The sequence below is a fragment of the Panulirus ornatus genome, chromosome 67 (genome assembly GCF_036320965.1).
Source record: "Panulirus ornatus isolate Po-2019 chromosome 67, ASM3632096v1, whole genome shotgun sequence".
Lineage (NCBI taxonomy): Eukaryota > Metazoa > Arthropoda > Malacostraca > Decapoda > Palinuridae > Panulirus > Panulirus ornatus.
This window is the reverse complement of record NC_092290.1, coordinates 6,587,798-6,605,073: the sequence shown is the minus strand read 5'-3', so window position 1 is coordinate 6,605,073 and position 17,276 is coordinate 6,587,798. Positions and strand designations below refer to the sequence as shown.

The 17,276-nt window shown below is 50.7% G+C and overlaps 1 protein-coding gene across 2 annotated transcripts in view; it reads left to right on the top strand.

Moving 5' to 3' along the window:
• Positions 1-17,276, top strand: part of LOC139747104 (cadherin-related tumor suppressor-like) — a 372,508-nt gene that overhangs the window by 292,548 nt on the left and 62,684 nt on the right. The window contains exons 5-6 of one of the 2 annotated variants that reach the window (XM_071658925.1): positions 2,446-2,647; positions 5,320-5,507. In XM_071658925.1, coding sequence (XP_071515026.1) covers positions 2,446-2,647; positions 5,320-5,507 — 390 coding nt within the window. Of the gene's footprint in view, positions 1-2,427; positions 2,648-5,319; positions 5,508-17,276 lie in introns of both variants that reach the window. The other variant, XM_071658924.1, reaches the window with a different exon arrangement.

Below are 17,276 nucleotides of genomic sequence, written 5' to 3'. Positions count from 1 at the left end.
TCCGTGTGTCGTTAACCGCCCGCGTCCCTCCTGCGTCTGCGGTGCGACTGGACTCACCAGAGTGGGGGGCGGCGCGGCCCGGCAGCAGCCGCATGCGCTGCCCTGCGGTCCGCGGACGTCGCCCTAGTGCCAAATAAGCGGACACCAATCGTTGTCCCTCTTCATTATGATTGCTTGGGCAGAGACGAGTACATGGCACGCAAATTGGCACGCTCGACAACAAACAGGACCGTCCGCCCGTTGGATTGATGGACCTTCTCTTTAATTTTAATATTGACAAATGTTTTCACTATCTCACGGTCACAGGGAGAGGCCAGGAGACGCGGGGCATAACCGTTTGTCTCCAAGCGGGTTTTTATTTTTATTTTTGTTTTGCTCTCTCTCTCTCTCTCTCTCTCTCTCTCTCTCTCTCTCTCTCTCTCTCTCTCTCTCTCTCTCTCTCTCTCTCTCTCTCTCTCTCTCTCTCGTCTTCGCTCGGGGGTCACGTTCATCCAGAGTGAGTCGTACGGTGATCATTAGCGGGTGAAGTGTCTGGACACGACAGCACGACCCCCGTCACCTCCACGTTTACGAGTCGCTGGAGTACGAGACGACACGGTGGTGCGCCCCCTCTCTCCCTCCCTCTCTCCCTCAAGTGGTGTTGTGGCCGAGGCTCGTTCTGTCGTGCCCCAGGGTCGTGTTCTCGAGCTCAAGGTCCTCCTCCCGAAGGGAAGGAAAGCTGCTGTTGTCGTTGTAAGAATCCAGCCCACTTGGCCACCTGGCGTACGGGGGGGAAGTGACTGGCGAACCGAAGTCCCAGCGTCGGACCTGCGTTTTTGCCTGTTGTGGTTCGTCAGGTCTCCCCCCACCCGGAGTTGAGGAACTTCATAGCCCCGTTCCCTGCAGGAGGGGAGGGTGTAAGGCACGTATTATGTCTTCGCGCTCAATGTGAACGCAATGTCGGCTCGTTGACCACACCAGCATCGGAAGCTGTTTATGCAGATGTGTGTGTGTGTGTGTGTGTGTGTGTGTAGCAGAGGGTGTTACCTTCTGTGCGAAGAACACTGAGGACCTTCTTAAGTAACCCACATGTTACGCAGTCCCTTCCCTGATTTTTGCCGTGTGTAAGCAGACTTGTTCAAAGTGCCCCCAGCCTCGTAGTTCCCTGTTCATATATATCATCCTCCGGTCTGGGAGTGGTTTTTTTTTTCTTCTTCTTCTTCTTCTTCTTCTTCTTCTTCTTCTTCTTCTTCTTCTTCTTCTCAAGAGTTCCAGAACTGGTCTATTGAGGTATGGTCGGCTCAGGGAGTTCATTTTATTAAGGAGTCGATAGCTGGGGGGAGACAGCCACCTGATGTCCAATTAAGAAGTCCGTAATATTGATCTCCGATGATGAGATAATGATGCCTAATGATGTCTCTTCTTGTGTATGACATTTAATCTTTGTGATCTGATGCCTCACTTACAGACTGTCACTTGTCCTACATTAATTATCTCTTTGGTTGGTTGGGTCTCTCTCTCTCTCTCTCTCTCTCTCTCTCTCTCTCTCTCTCTCTCTCTCTCTCTCTCTCTCTCTCTCTCTCTCTCTCTCTCTCTCTAAGTACTGCCCACCCCGACACCTCCTTAATTCACTGTGGTCATTTTGTGTGTGACTGGAGACTCCACACGCGCTGATTGGAGGCTCTGCGCTCTCCTGATGATCCTTAATTTTTCTATTTGATGATGGAGGCTTTGTTAGAAGTCACTGATAGTCCTGATAAATTCTTTACCGAACTGCCCCAGCGGAGGGTTGTCGCATACCTGCTTCCCTGAGCATACATCCCTCAGTGGGTCTTTTAATTACTTTCCCTCAGTATATTGTTGATGACCTACGCTAATTACCTGGCTCCGTCAGGACACTAAACTACTTCTTCAGTAGGGCACGTGCACTTGCCTGGCTCTCTCAGCAGGGCCCCAAACTACTTCCCCTCATTAGATCACTAACACATGCCTTATTCCCTCAGCAGGTCACTAACACATGCCTTATTCCCCTCAGCAGGTCACTAACACATGCCTTATTCCCTCAGCAGGTCACTAACACATGCCTATTTCCCTCAGCAGGTCACTAACACATGCCTATCTCCCTCAGCAGGTCACTAACACATGCCTATTTCCCTCAGCAGGTTACTTATCTACTTTCCCTGAGCGGATGAGTTACTCCCCATGATAGTAGATGACTTGTCGCCTTTGTTCATGCCCTTACCTGCCGCCCCTGGCTGGCCTAGTACTTGAATATTACCCTCCTGAAGGCGAAACACAGGGTGCATTTAGCCTCTTGAACTTAACGTCTCCCATGTTGCTTACCATTATTCCTCCCTTGTGGTGTTGTGAGTAGCCATGTGTTCTTGTTGTTGTCACGTGTTGTACTGTGTGCTGTAGCCGGCGTGGTGAACCAGGTCAGTGAAGCAGGTCTCCCTTCTGCCGCAGGTCCAGCACTACATCCTGGTGGTGCAGGCGCAGGACACGGGCCGCCCCTCCCTCTCCTCCACCGTCACCGTCTACTTCAACGTGCAGGACCTGAACGACAACGCCCCCATCTTCGACCCGATGAGCTACTCGGACGAGGTCTTCGAGAACATCACCGTCGGCTCCTCCGTCCTCTCCGTCTCCGCCACCGACCAAGACTCCGGTAAGTTGAGCTGGGGAAGGGATGAGGCGGGCCTCCAGAGATACGAGTAAGGGGATGGTGTGTAGAGGAAAAGAGGGAAGGGATGGTGTGTAGAGGAAGAGAAGAGGGAGCGGATGATGTGTAGAGGAAGAGAGGAGGGAGCGGTTGGTGTGTAGGGGAAGAGAGGGAGGGGATGATGTGTAGGGGAAGAGAGGGAGGGGATGGTGTGTAGGGGAAGAGAGGAGGGAGCGGATGATGTGTAGAGGAAGAGAGGAGGGAGTAGATGGTGTGTAGGGAAAGAGAGGGAGGGGATGGTGTGTGTAGGAGAAGAGAGGAGGGAGAGGGAGGAGGGGATGGGTTGAGTGGCGCGTCAGAAAGCTGGAGTAAAGAAGACGAGACAGAATTAGTGGCGTTACGTGCAGCCATCACACATGGCTGGAGAATGTCGCCCCGCCGCACGTCGCATTATAATGCTACTCTGGGGGGGGAAGGGGAGAAGGGGGACGCGGGGCGGCGCCGCTGGGCCCTGACATGCGCCCCAGTATGTTGGACGAGGAATGGGAAGATGGCCACAGTAAAGTTGGAGGAGTGACAGCCACGGATAGCTTGTGGGGGAGGGAGGGACGGGTGAAATGATCTCAACAAATATTTAAGATGGTTTGAGGAAGTGTGGCAACGCCTTCAAGGACGACGTACGGTACGTGCCCTGAGTACGACTAGACCTTCCTTGTGCACGACTAGACCTTCCTTGAGTACGACTAGACTCTCCTTAAGTACAACTAGACCTTCCTTCAGTACGACTAGACCCTCCTTGAGTACGACTAGACCCTCCTTAAGTACGACTAGACCTTTCCTTGTGTACGACTCGACCTTCCTTCAGTACGATTGGCCCCTCCTTCAGTACGACGGTATCTTCCGTCGACACGACTGTACCTGTCTCGAGTGTGACGACGGTACCTCCCTTGAGTGCCACAGTACCTGCCTTGAGTATCACGGTACCTCCCTCGAGTACCACGGGACGATCCTTGGTTAGGAAGGGCATGCCTTTGACCCAAGGTTTTCAAGGGCCGTGTCAAAGGTTCGCATCGCGCTACCCAAAGGGTCGTACCGTCGTGCCCAAAGGGTCGTTCCGTCGTCCCCAAGGGGTCGTGCTGTCGTCCCCAAGGGGTCAAGTACTTCTGTGGTGTGTAATGTCAGGAAAAATTATTCGCATGTCGCCTCTCCTTTTCGGGATGAGATTCTGCAGTGCTGAGTTTGGGTATTATATATGCAAGACCGTACGAAGGTTGTGTAAGGTAATTAGGACCTGCAAGGCTCTGTTTGTGTGTGTGTGTGTGTGTGTGTGTGTGTGTGTGTGTGTGTGTGTGTGTGTGTGTGTGTGTGTGTGTGTGTGTGTGTGTGTGTGTGTGTGTGTGTTGATACAGATGACTGGGTTCAGGAGGCGGACGCCCCTGGCTCCCCTTCTCTGCCCACCAGTACACACACACACACACACACACACACACACACACACACACACACACACACACACACGCAGCTCTACCAGTCCACCTCACACTGTTCCCCCGTAGACTTTCAGGGCATTTTATCGACTAACCCCTAAGGGTGAATGAACAGGTGGGATGTACTGTGGACTGACTGCCACAACCAGGATTCGAACCTATGCACTTGACCTTAGTGCGGCGTTCTCCACAGCACTTTGGATTTGTAATATGCTCTTAGATTTTCAGCTCCCAGTTGGCGTTCAGACGTCTGGAAAAGTCATTCTCCCTTCCAGGGGGGTTTTCTTTCACTCTCCATTCCAGTTCGTGTGTCTGTCATTCCTTTTTTCAGACTATAATCCCTGTCGCCTCAGAGACTCGACATTCCCTCTTGAGGACATAACCTGGGAGGGAGGTGGGTGTCTGGGGTCTATAAGTTCCCCAGCAGGGACGTGTATATCACTCACATGGGAGAAGCCAGCAGCGACCAGGCCTCCGTCAGGAGCCTTGCGGCAGGTTCTTCTTGCTTACCCACCTGGAGTATCGTTGTCCTGTGTGCTACATTCCTCCTTCTCCTCCTCTGATTAATGGAAGATGAATAGTACACAGAAGTCCCCAGACATTGACGACCAGAGTTCCATTCCTCTCATCCTCCACCTCTCAGCCGAGCATAGTATCATAATCTATATATCTTCGTTTTCCCATATAGCTTATATGATATATTGGTCATATAAAGCAACATGGCCATATACCATTTAGGAGGGGATTACATTGCTGTGGGAAAACTGTTCCTATGCTAATGATATTGTTCAGTCCTTAATTCGGTTACATTCGGGGAAACATGTATGTTGTGAATGTTCTTTATTTCCCCCACATTAAGTCATTAGCCATTAATGTGTAGTGAATGTGACGTAGATAGTACCAGGTGTCAGTTTATATGTATGTGTAAGGATAATTGTGCTTGATTCCTTGAATGCGACGATACGTTTCTTCAACGCGATTGCGCGACCGTTCGGTATGATGTCACGGTATGCGACCTGACCCTTAAGTGTCGGGGTCGAGAGGCCGTGCCATCATCCCCAAGGGTCGTCGTGTCGTGCTCGAGGGGGTAACGTACCGTCGCGTCTATAAGGAATGTACCATGGTCGTCGAGAGGTTTGTAATTGACCCGGTGACGTACAGAAATAATGATGTTGTGTGTTGGTGTTGCAGGGTTGAACGGGAGGCTAGTGTACAGCATCTCGGGCGGGGACGAGAAGCAGCAGTTCAGCATTAGCGCCAACGGCACCATCTACACCAAGGCTCCCCTGGACCGCGAAGACCAGAGCTTTTACAATCTGGTGGTGCGCGCCTCCGACATGGCCGAGCCGCCTCTCGCCCGCCTCTCCTCCACCGTGCAGGTAACGACTCCAGCGTTCCTCACCTCCCTACTTCCTTTAGTTCTTTCCTCACTTCTGCTGCAGTACCCACACCAAGGCGTCTCCAGACGCCTCTTTACCCCCACACCAACACCATCACATACCCCAATCTCTCTGCAGCGCCACAGGTCCTCCTCCCGTACCGCCGCGCCTCCCTCCCTGTAATACGACACCTCCTTACGACCACACCTCCTCCTCCTCCTACTCCTCCCTCGTACCACTGCACCTTGTCCGCCGTACCACTCACTACACAAACCCCCCTCCCTCCCGTACAACCACGCCTCCTCCGCCTCCCCTGTACCACTCACTACACCAACCTCCCGTACAACTACACCTCTTTCCCCCGCACCACTCACTACACCAACCCCCTGCACAACCCCACCACCACCTCCTCCTCCTCCTCCTCCTCCTCCCCCGTACCAGCACACCTTGTCTGCCGTACCACCGCACCTCCTCTCCCCACACTCACATGTATGTACCCACACCCACTCTTGTGGAACTTTTGCCCGGCCCAGGGACATGTACCCAGCCCCACACGCCTTCATTGACTCACAGCTGTCTCGCATTTTTCGAATAAATAAACATGGAGGGAACTCATGAATTTCTATTGTCGTAATCTTTCGACACTCTCCCTCGAACGTCGTCCTTGCCTCCTGAACGCCGTGATCTTTCGACACTCTCCCTCGAACGTCGTCCTTGAGTCCTGAACGTTGGGGATGTCATCCACGACACAATCAAACTGTTGCTATTCGCTCTCCGCAGGTTTGTGTTTGTTATTATCATGTGGGTTTTCAATAAGGAAGTCAACATCAGGAATTACAGGATGTTCAGTGAGAATATTCATTTTTCGGTTTTCAGTCATAAGGAATGTGTTTAGGGCAGGAATTTCTAGGTTTGTGTGTGTGTGTGTGTGTGTGTGTGTGTGTGTAGAGGGAATGAATGTGTAGGTGTGCATGCGTAGGGCAGGGGTTTGTATGTATATGTGTTTATGTGTAGGGCAGGAGTTTGTATGTGTGTGTGTGTGTGTGTGTGTGTGTGTGTGTGTGTGACAGGAGTATGTATGTGTGTATATGTGTAGGGCAGGAGTATGTATGAGAGTAAGGCAGGAAGGCCTGGGCGTGTGTGTAGAGCAGGATTGTGCATGTTTAATGTGCGTAGGGCGGGAGCTTGTATTTGTATGTGTATGTGTGTGTGTGTAGGGCAGGAGTATATTGGCAAGGAGAGAGTGTAAGTATGTGTTTTAGGGCAAGGGAGAGAAGGTGGGTGTAGAGGTAGTCCCTCCGTGCCTCTTGGTTCTTATAATCACTATATTAACCCGGCCGCACAGGTGTGGCGTAGGCAAGAGACACTGGCTGCGCTGCAAAGGCGCCAAGCCAAGGGGCGAGGCCACGTAACCCTCACTGCCCCACGGATTGTCCCCACGCAGGATCCGATGGGGGTAAAGAGGATGTTATATGTCATGGGCGTGCGTTAATGGCTAAACGGGACCAGTAATCGCACAACGAGTGGGGGGAGGTTGGTTGGTTGGTTGGTTGGGGGGCGCGCGGGGGCGCATTAATGGCGCAACGAGTTTGACCGGTAACGAGTGTGGTAACCGTTTAACGAGTCTCTGACTCGTATAACGAGTTCTGCAGCAGAGGGGTTTATTATGGGTTTACATGAAGCGTTTTTTTTTTTTTTTTGCGTTTATACCAAAGAACTGTACAGTAATGGAGCACATTATGTGTACAGCGATGGACTGGTGAGTGTACGTCAGACAGCAACGCGAGTGTGCCTCCCTATGTACCAACAGGTGTTCAATGAGGGATTAACGAGTGGACAGCTGTTACAGACAGTTGGTAGTAGTAATACATGTGTGATGAGGAGGAGGAGGGAGAGAGAGAGAGAGAGAGAGAGAGAGAGAGAGAGAGAGAGAGAGAGAGAGAGAGAGAGAGAGCTGCGGTTTACCACACACACACACACACACACACACACACACACACACACACCCCAGCGTCATCAGGTAAACCCACTACGTAAACCCACCTTGAACACAAAAAAACAAACCCAGCCCGAGTTTTATACTGTGGTGACTGTTCCCCCCCCCCCCCCTGGGCTGGTGGCTCTTTTATGGTGTGCTTCCACAAGCAAGCACACGCCCCCCCACCCCACACACACCCCCCACAGAAAACCAGTGATTTTCTTTTCTCTCTCTCTCTCTTTTTTTTTTTAGGAGGGGCGTAGCAAGCAAGGAAGGTCCGGGAAGAGAAAAAGTGATTAATCTCTCGCTGGTAATGAGTAATTAAGTTATGTTTTGCAGACTGTGTTTCGTGGGCGAGGCCCATAGATACGTCATACATTCGGCAACAGACGTGTTTGTTCAGAAGGCAACAGATGTGTTTGTTCAAAAGGCAACAGACGTGTTTGTTCAAAGGGCAACAGACGTGTTTGTTCAAAAGGCAACAGACGTGTTTGTTCAAAAGGCAACAGACGTGTTTGTTCAAAAGGCAACAGACGTGTTTGTTCAAAAGGCAAAAGACGTGTTTGTTCAAAAGGCAAAATCTTTGTTCAAAAGAATTTAGTATTTCTTTTACGACCCTTAATCACGATGGTACGACCCTTGACGACCCTTCGGGATTATGATGATGGCCTTGGCCCCTTTCCTCCCCCCAGGCCCTTTTAAGGGTCTTGCTTAAAAAAAGGGGATACAGTGGGAGGAATCCAAATCCACATTGGACTGTGAGAACCGGAGGCTCCGTCAGAGCCAGCCGGGGTCATATGAGCTCCCCTACTTGACCACAGACCCTCGCTTGACTCCCCGGCAGGAGGAGGAGGCTGTCGTGGGAAGGGTGTGTGTGTGTGTGTGTGTGTAGAAGGGGGGGGGGGGTCAAGAGAGGAGGATACGTCTTTGAAAAAAAAAAAATAACTTAGCATTCTTCTGTTCCATTTCGTAGCGTACTTGAGCCATCTCTCTCTCTCTCTCTCTCTCTCTCTCTCTCTCTCTCTCTCTCTCTCTCTCTCTCTCTCTCTCTCTCTCTCTCTCTTACACGGGGTGGGGGGGGGCACACTTACTCCCCTAAAACCAAAGTTAACAAGAGCAGCGCCGATCCGCTACCACAGCCATCGCGACAGACGCTTTATTTGAGTACCATTATCATCATTAATTTCCCAGGGATCTCATCACTCGCAAGGGGCGAATAAATCAACACGCCGAGTCAAAAGGGTGACTACAAAACACTGTGAAATTTTGATCCAGCCTTAATGGTCTCTCGTAATCAAATGTCGACGAAGCTTTATGGCTGGAGGGTTGCCACACGTCGCCGGGCGAAACCCACCCCGCCGGGCCGTGACAGAGCTACACTCTCCGGCTCGTTAAGGTCCGTTTTGTCGGCCCCCGCATCTGGCCGGTCGCTCTTAGGCCATGAGGGCTTTTTTTGCCCCCTCTTAACAAAGGACGGACCCAATTATAATCCGATGTACAAGGGTGCAATGAGTTAGAAAAAAAAATATGGCTACAATGCATTCTTTTTCAAGTTTAGGGAGTTTTCATTTGTTTTCGGGGCTTTGGTGTCTGTTCCGTTTGAATTCGTGGGGGCGGGCGCATGCTCGGGATGCCCCAGATGCTGAGTTATGCCTCTAGATATGAACTACGTCAAACGCTAATCAGAGACTAAAACACATTCTAAGTTAAAGAAAAAAAAAATGTTTTTTTTTTTAAGTCAGCTGTACCAACGGTCATTAATATAATCTAAACTCGTTAACGAAAATGTCACATAATTCATGAGATGAAATACATCTATTCCGGACGGGTAATATCGGCCTGGCCACAGTGTATCACTCGATTACATTACGGTGTGGTGAGGATTGAGGTTGGGAGGTTGGTGGGTGAGCCGTAAGGAGATAGATCACAAGCCTGGGTTAAAGATGAAATATGCGCGAGTTCGGGTAATTGCCTGTGTACCTGGTGGTGGGCGTGGTGAACACTAGCTGGTGCCGGCCAGGGCATGCTAATGTGTCCGGGGCTTAGTGTGCCCTGGGTCACTATGTGGTGGGCACGTAACGATGCACCCCAGCCCTTGGCTGCAGGCAGAACGACCGTACGACCTTTGGGTGTGATTGAGTACGACCCTTGGGTGTGATGGCACGACGTTTGACTTGGTCCTCTGTGGGGCAGTTAGGCTTTTAGAACCCAAGGGTCGAGTACTTGACCTCAAGGGCCGTAGCGCTGAGCTCAAGGGTCGTTCCGTCGTACCTCAAGGGTCGTAGCGTCGAGCTCATTGGTCGCACCGTCGTACTCAAGGGTCGTGCCGTCTTTTCAACGGCCGTTCCGTCGTGCTCAAGGGCCGCGCCATCGTTTCAGCGGCCGTTCCGTCGTGCTCAAGGGTCGCACCGTCGTCGTGTTCAAAGCATCATGAGCTAGGTACCGCCCACCCCCGGCGTGCCAAGGCGTGTTGATGTGTTGCGTGTTAATACATAAGCCTAGTCAAGACGTGGTGGGGGTCTCACCCTAACCTCGTGCGCGTTCAAAGTGACCAGCGTGTATCGGTAACGGTCATGCGCGCATCTGCTAGCGTGAACGAGTTCGTGTGCGCGTGTTGATACGAACCTCGTACTGTGGTAATAACCGTGTGTGCAGTATGCTAGTTGTGTGTTCTTAAAGTGTGAGCCTTCCAAGTGAGCAGGTGTTTAGTATGAGCCGGATGTGGCGGGCCTACGAGTATGTTGACAGTGGTCTGAACGGGTTCCCCTGTGAGCGTCACGCCGCCCGCGGGTAATTATACAAGCCTCCGAGAGCGAGGGGCCCCTCGCGAGGTATCGGCGAAAGGCGGCCAGCGGTGGCAGCCAGTGAGTGAGTGAGTGAGTGAGCGAGCGGGCGGGCGGGTGGATGGGGTCGGTCGGTTGGGGCTGGGGCAGGAGATGGGCTAGCGTGTCGTGCTACCAAGCCATTTTATGCCGCTAAATGACACGCTTTACAGCATCGTTGCCGGCTTCCCTGTTATTTGCTGTTTGTTTCACTCCGTGGCTGCCCCTGCGCTAACACGAGACACCGGGCCTCCATCCTGCCCCCGCCATAACTTGACACCTACTTAGCCAAAGATTCATTGTCGGCCATGTAATTCCCGGGGACGCGTTGACGCCGGGTGCTAGGGATGGCTGGCCAGGGACGCGTAGCCGACTTCTAACGCAAAATACTTGGGGAAAAAAAAAAAGACACAAAGCATTGTGGTTGGGGGACGACTGATGGCTGTGAAACGTGTGGGAATGACAAGGCGCGAGTCAAATGATATTTTTCGCCGCCGCAGCCGGCCAAGCCATCGCATTTCCCACCGTTATTTACCAGCAGCATTGCATATGTTTATGGGTGTCGGGGACGCCCTCCAACACATGTTCGAACGCTCGGTCCGATATTGGGCGATCATTAGGGGGGTAGTCTTGCTTCACTCGCCTCCAACATGGCCATTATCGTCCAGCCTAGCTATCACCTCTCCTCCTCCTCCTCCTCCCTCCCCCCCCCCCACACACACACACACTCACACTAGATGTGCATCTGGTAAGGTTAATCAGGTAATTAATTACCCATATATATATATATATATATATATATATATATATATATATATATATATATATATATATATATATATATATGATGTGATCATTACACGAAAGTGCACTTAATCATGTATCATTTCCCCGTGGACTCATATATATATATATATATATATATATATATATATATATATATATATATATATATATATATATATATATATATGCTCAAGATTAATCGTGTTATGTCGAACGGTACGTGTTTCGTGCATACTGATTGGTCGTGCTTGGATTAATGTATTGGTATTTTATAGTCAAATGATCGGGGTTAGCTATGATACTGATTCCTAATTACTCGAGGTCATACTTTTTTTTTTTTTTTTTTTTTTTTTTTTTTATACTTTGTCGCTGTCTCCCGCGTTTGCGAGGTAGCGCAAGGAAACAGACGAAAGAAATGGCCCAACCCCCCCCCCCCCCCCATACACATGTACATACACACGTCCACACACGCAAATATACATACCTACACAGCTTTCCATGGTTTACCCCAGACGCTTCACATGCCTTGCTTCAATCCACTGACAGCACGTCAACCCCTGTATACCACATGACTCCAATTCACTCTATTTCTTGCCCTCCTTTCACCCTCCTGCATGTTCAGGCCCCGATCACACAAAATCTTTTTCACTCCATCTTTCCACCTCCAATTTGGTCTCCCTCTTCTCCTCGTTCCCACCACCTCCGACACATATATCCTCTTGGTCAATCTCTCCTCACTCATTCTCTCCATGTGCCCAAACCATTTCAAAACACCCTCTTCTGCTCTCTCAACCACGCTCTTTTTATTTCCACACATCTCTCTTACCCTTACGTTACTTACTCGATCAAACCACCTCACACCACACATTGTCCTCAAACATCTCATTTCCAGCACATCCATCCTCCTGCGCACATCTCTATCCATAGCCCACGCCTCGCAACCATACAACATTGTTGGAACCACTATTCCCTCAAACATACCCATTTTTGCTTTCCGAGATAGTGTTCTCGACTTCCACACATTTTTCAAGGCTCCCAAAATTTTCGCCCCCTCCCCCACCCTATGATCCACTTCCACTTCCATGGTTCCATCCGCTGACAGATCCACTCCCAGATATCTAAAACACTTCACTTCCTCCAGTTTTTCTCCATTCAAACTCACCTCCCAATTGACTTGACCCTCACCCCTACTGTACCTAATAACCTTGCTCTTATTCACATTTACTCTCAACTTTCTTCTTCCACACACTTTACCAAACTCAGTCATACATCTGTAGTAATTACTGATTGGTTATCTGGGAGGTCATAATTTGATTACTGATTAACTTTGTTGTATGATATATTCGGGATTATTGTGTTTTGTTCGTTAATGAAGTTATAAGAATTGTTGATCAGACGTTTCGGGTCAAGGCATATGTCACGATTATAGATTGGTCGTTGTTGATCATACAGTTTTGAAAAAAGGGTTTCGATTGCACGCGTCGGGTCATGAGTTAGTCAGCGATCATGATAGTCATCACTTAATTAATCATGTCAGGTTATACAGTTGGAGTAATTATTGATTAATCTTGTCGTATGATTATTCGTTAGTCCTGTAGGGTCGTACATTATGATAGCTGTTCGTTAGTCGCGTTGGGTTCTAAATCTTAATTGATACTAATTAGTCGTGTTGGGTCACACTTCGCTAATGACTATTAATTGGTCGCGTTGGGTCACACATCTCTAATGGTTAGTGATTGGTGGCGTGAGGGGGGTCCCATGAGCGTAACGATCACCGATTGGTCCCGTTCGGGTCGTCCATTCGTCATTATTGATCATCTGTGGTTTTCATTCGTGTCCATATGATGGTTCCCGAGCGACCGAGACGTCTCGTCCTCCAGTATGGTGGTTGGAACGGTGTCTGTGGTTCATAATGGAGTCATGTATGGTTGCCGATTAACGATCAGTTATTTTGGGTCGTTATTCTGAGTTATTTTGGATCGTTATGCTGAGTTATTTTGGATCGTTATTCTGAGTTATTTTGGGTCGTAATTCTGAGTTATTTTGGGTCGTTATTCTGAGGGGGTGAGGGACTGCCCCACTTGCCATGATAGCCCCGCCACGCCACCATAGCCCCCGCCCCGCAACGCCACCATAGCCCCAGCCCCGCCACGCCACCAAAGCCCCCGCTCCGCCACGCCACCATAGCCTCCGCCACGCTACCATAGCCCCAGCCCCGCCACGCCACCATAGCCCTAGCCCCGCCACGCCATCATAGCCCCAGCCCCGCCCCGCCACCTAAGAGCCAGCAGTGAGTGCAGTGATCGGCGGTAAAGCACTGCAGTTCCTCGCTGGACGAGTGATTGATGTCGGCAACTTTTTTTCCCTCAGTTTTTTTTTAATGGTGATGGCTTCCCCAACCCCGCACCTCCTCTCCAATCCACCTCGCAACCAGCCTCCTCCACCTCCTCCTTCTCCTCCTCCTGGTCACCTTCCCCTCCCTGGTCTCCCCTTACAGTGGCGTCCTGCCGCCCCTCCCGGCCACACACTTGAGGGTTAAGCAAACGTCGGGTCTCGGCTCACCTGCCTAAGTAGGGTCCGGGAGGGAGCCTGGCTGGCCCTGCTACTGTCCTTTGTTCTCCTTAACTATTGTGAGGCGACGCTTGTATCCCAGCCTCTCCTCCTCCTCCTCCTCTTCCTCCTGCTGGTGGTGGACGCTTGTATCCTAGCCTCTCCTCCTCCTCCTCCTGCTGGTAGTGGACGCTTGTATCCTAGCCTCTCCTCCTGCTGGTGGTGGACGCTTGTATCCCAGCCTCTCCTCCTCCTCCTGCAGGTGGACGCTTGTATCCCAGCCTCTCCTCCTCCTCCTGCAGGTGGACGCTTGTATCCCAGCCTCAGCTCCTCCTGCAGGTGGACGCTTGTATCCCAGCCTCACCTCCTCATCCTCCTGCTGGTGGACGCTTGTATCCCAGCTTCTCCTGTTAATGGTGACGCTTGTACTCCAGCCTCTACCGCTCACCATCATCATCATCATCATTCTCCTGCTGGTGATGATGAAGATGAACTCACCGTCCCTCGCCCGTCCCCGGCCTGCGTCAGACAGTACCTCGCGGAGGGGTACATAGGAACGACAGATGACAGAAGACCCGATACAAGCAGGGTTATCTGTTTCACAACAGAAACAGTTTTTTCTTTAAGTTTCCTGATCCTGTAGAAATGGTGACAAGACTGTAATAAAGCAAAGGGCGCCGCCCGACCCCACCACTCCCTTCGGCAAGTCAGCTCACTGAGAGAGATGATGAAAAGTATGGGTCCCGGGACTTGAGGCTTGTGGTCCCCCCCTCACTTCTCATACCCAGTGAGTCTGATGTTCCCCTGTTTTGCTAACCCCGGGGAGGGGCGAATCTAGGGGAAGGGGGTCAGGCTATGACGGGGGCGATTCCCCTCCCTCCTTAGGCTATATAGAACACATTAAAAATGATAAATTATTTACCTGTTTCTTATAGTTATTCTGACGGAAAAATGATATTGAAATTGAATGTAAACGCATTTGTTTGTACAGTTATTTCTATCAGTTATTCGCACTCGTGACCAGTGAAATAACCATGTTTACACCTCCTTCTCTAAAACACTGACGTAAGTTTACAACAACGAAATTGTCTTTACCTACAGAAGCATATTGTCCATACCCACAATAGCATATTGTCTTTACCTACAAAAGCATATTGTCTTTACCTACAGAAGCATATTGTCTTTTACCTACAAAAGCATATTGTCTTTACCTACAAAAGCATAATTGTCTTTACCTACAAAAGCATATTGTCTTTTACCTACAAAAGCATATTGTATTTACCTACAAAAGCATTATTGTCTTTACCTACAAAAGCATATTGTCGTTACCTACAAAAGCATAATTGTTGTTATCAGCTGTTTCATGTTATCAGATGTCATCTACTTGTGTCTAATCAGCAAACACTTCGATGGTCTTATGGATCTGGTTAAATCTTTTATTTTCCGCAGTATTCAGTTTAACGAAATGTTTCACGAAGGTTGGTGATGTATTTAACATTTTGGTGGTTAAAAAGCGTCAGGTTTTTCAGATCGGATACCTGTTTCCTCTCGTTGACCCTTGACCTCCTCCTCCTCCTCCCCCTTAGCCAGCTCCTGACCTCACCTGGCTGGCTTATGACCTCCCTTAGCTGTCTCAGCTGGCGCCCTTCGCCCTTCGCCGAGCCTTAACGGTTCCCAGCTGGCTCTGGGGGTCTGCCTTGTGAGTGGGTGGTGATGCTGGTGACCTTACCAGATCCCAGCTGGCTCTGGGGGTCTGCCTTGTGAGTGGGAGGTGATGCTGGTGACCTTACCAGATCCCAGCTGGCTCTGGGGGTCTGCCTTGTGAGTGGGAGGTGATGCTGGTGACCTTACCAGATCCCAGCTGGCTCTGGGGGTCTGCCTTGTGAGTGGGAGGTGATGCTGGTGACCTTACCAGAGCGGTAATCAACCTGTTTCAATTCCTGTTTCGCTCCCTCGCTGCCACACGACCTTCCATACCTGGATGTCAGACCGTCCAGCAGTTGCTTGTGATCTCCCCTAACTGACGTCTAACCTCTGACCTCCCCTGGCCTCCTGACCTCCCCTGGGGTTGCTTGTGGTCAGCCCATACCAGCTCCTGACCTTTTCCTTTCCCCTGGCTCCTGGCGTTCCCCTAAAGCATTTACTGCTGCCTCCTTCACCTGTTCCTGACCTCCATCTTGGCTTCATTCAGTCGACTCACTGCCCTCGCACATACCCCATCCCCCCTCACACACCCCCCACCCACCCCACACACACACACACACACACACACACACACACACACACACACACCTCATCCCCCCATAGTGAGTCCTGGTCTCACCCAGCTTACCCGCCGCCACCTGACCTCCGACCTGTGGCTGTCTAGCTGGTCTTTCTCAGGGAGGAGATCATGTCTCACCCCCGCCGGATCGTTTCTTGACCTGCTCCTCCTCCCCTTCGGTAGATGATCCGCTGCCTTGCAAAGTGGTTCGGTGAAGGCGAGGCTCCCGTGTCTGCCACAGGAACGTGTGTGTGTGTGTGTGTGTGTGTGTGTGTGTGTGTGTGTGTGTGTTGCGGTGACACACGAGCAGCTCAGGCCACAAGCTGATCATTAATTACCGCGCCGACTGCACCGCACCCTCACCGCATGCAAGACTTGAGCCAACACCTTCCTCGTCAGGTCGGCATCCGCCGGGGTCTTGTACCGTACTCACCTCAGCCTGAGCGGGTGCCCATCCTGCTCCTCCTTCACCTCTTCCTCCTCCTCCTCCTGCTCTTGTTCTTCATCGGTTGGCGAGGCTGGTTCTCTTGTTCTTCATCGGTTGGCGAGGCTGGTTCTCTTGTTCTTCGTCTGTTGTTGAGGTTTGTTCTCTTGTTCTTCGCCTGTAAGGTGGGGCTGGTCTTAATATTCTCCATGTTCTGACGATGCTTCTACCTGTACTGCTACTGCTGTGTCCCTCTTACCTGTTCTGCTGTTCTTGTCCCTCTTACCTGTTCTGCTGTTCTTGTCCCTCTTAGCTGTTCTGCTGCTATTGTCCCTCTTACCTGTTCTGCTGTTCTTGTCCCTCTTACCTGTTCTGCTGTTCTTGTCCCTCTTACCTGTTCTGCTGTTCTTGTCCCTCTTACCTGTTCTGCTGTTCTTGTCCCTCTTACCTGTTCTGCTGTTCTTGTCCCTCTTACCTGTTCTGCTGTTCTTGTCCCTCTTACCTGTTCTGCTGTTCTTGTCCCTCTTACCTGTTCTGCTGTTCTTGTCCCTCTTACCTGTTCTGCTGTTCTTGTCCCTCTTACCTGTTCTGCTGTTCTTGTCCCTCTTACCTGTTCTGCTGTTCTTGTCCCTCTTACCTGTTCTGCTGTTCTTGTCCCTCTTACCTGTTCTGCTGTTCTTGTCCCTCTTACCTGTTCTGCTGTTCTTGTCCCTCTTACCTGTTCTGCTGTTCTTGTCCCTCTTACCTGTTCTGCTGTTCTTGTCCCTCTTACCTGTTCTGCTGTTCTTGTCCCTCTTACCTGTTCTGCTGTTCTTGTCCCTCTTACCTGTTCTGCTGTTCTTGTCCCTCTTACCTGTTCTGCTGTTCTTGTCCCTCTTACCTGTTCTGCTGTTCTTGTCCCTCTTACCTGTTCTGCTGTTCTTGTCCCTCTTACCTGTTCTGCTGT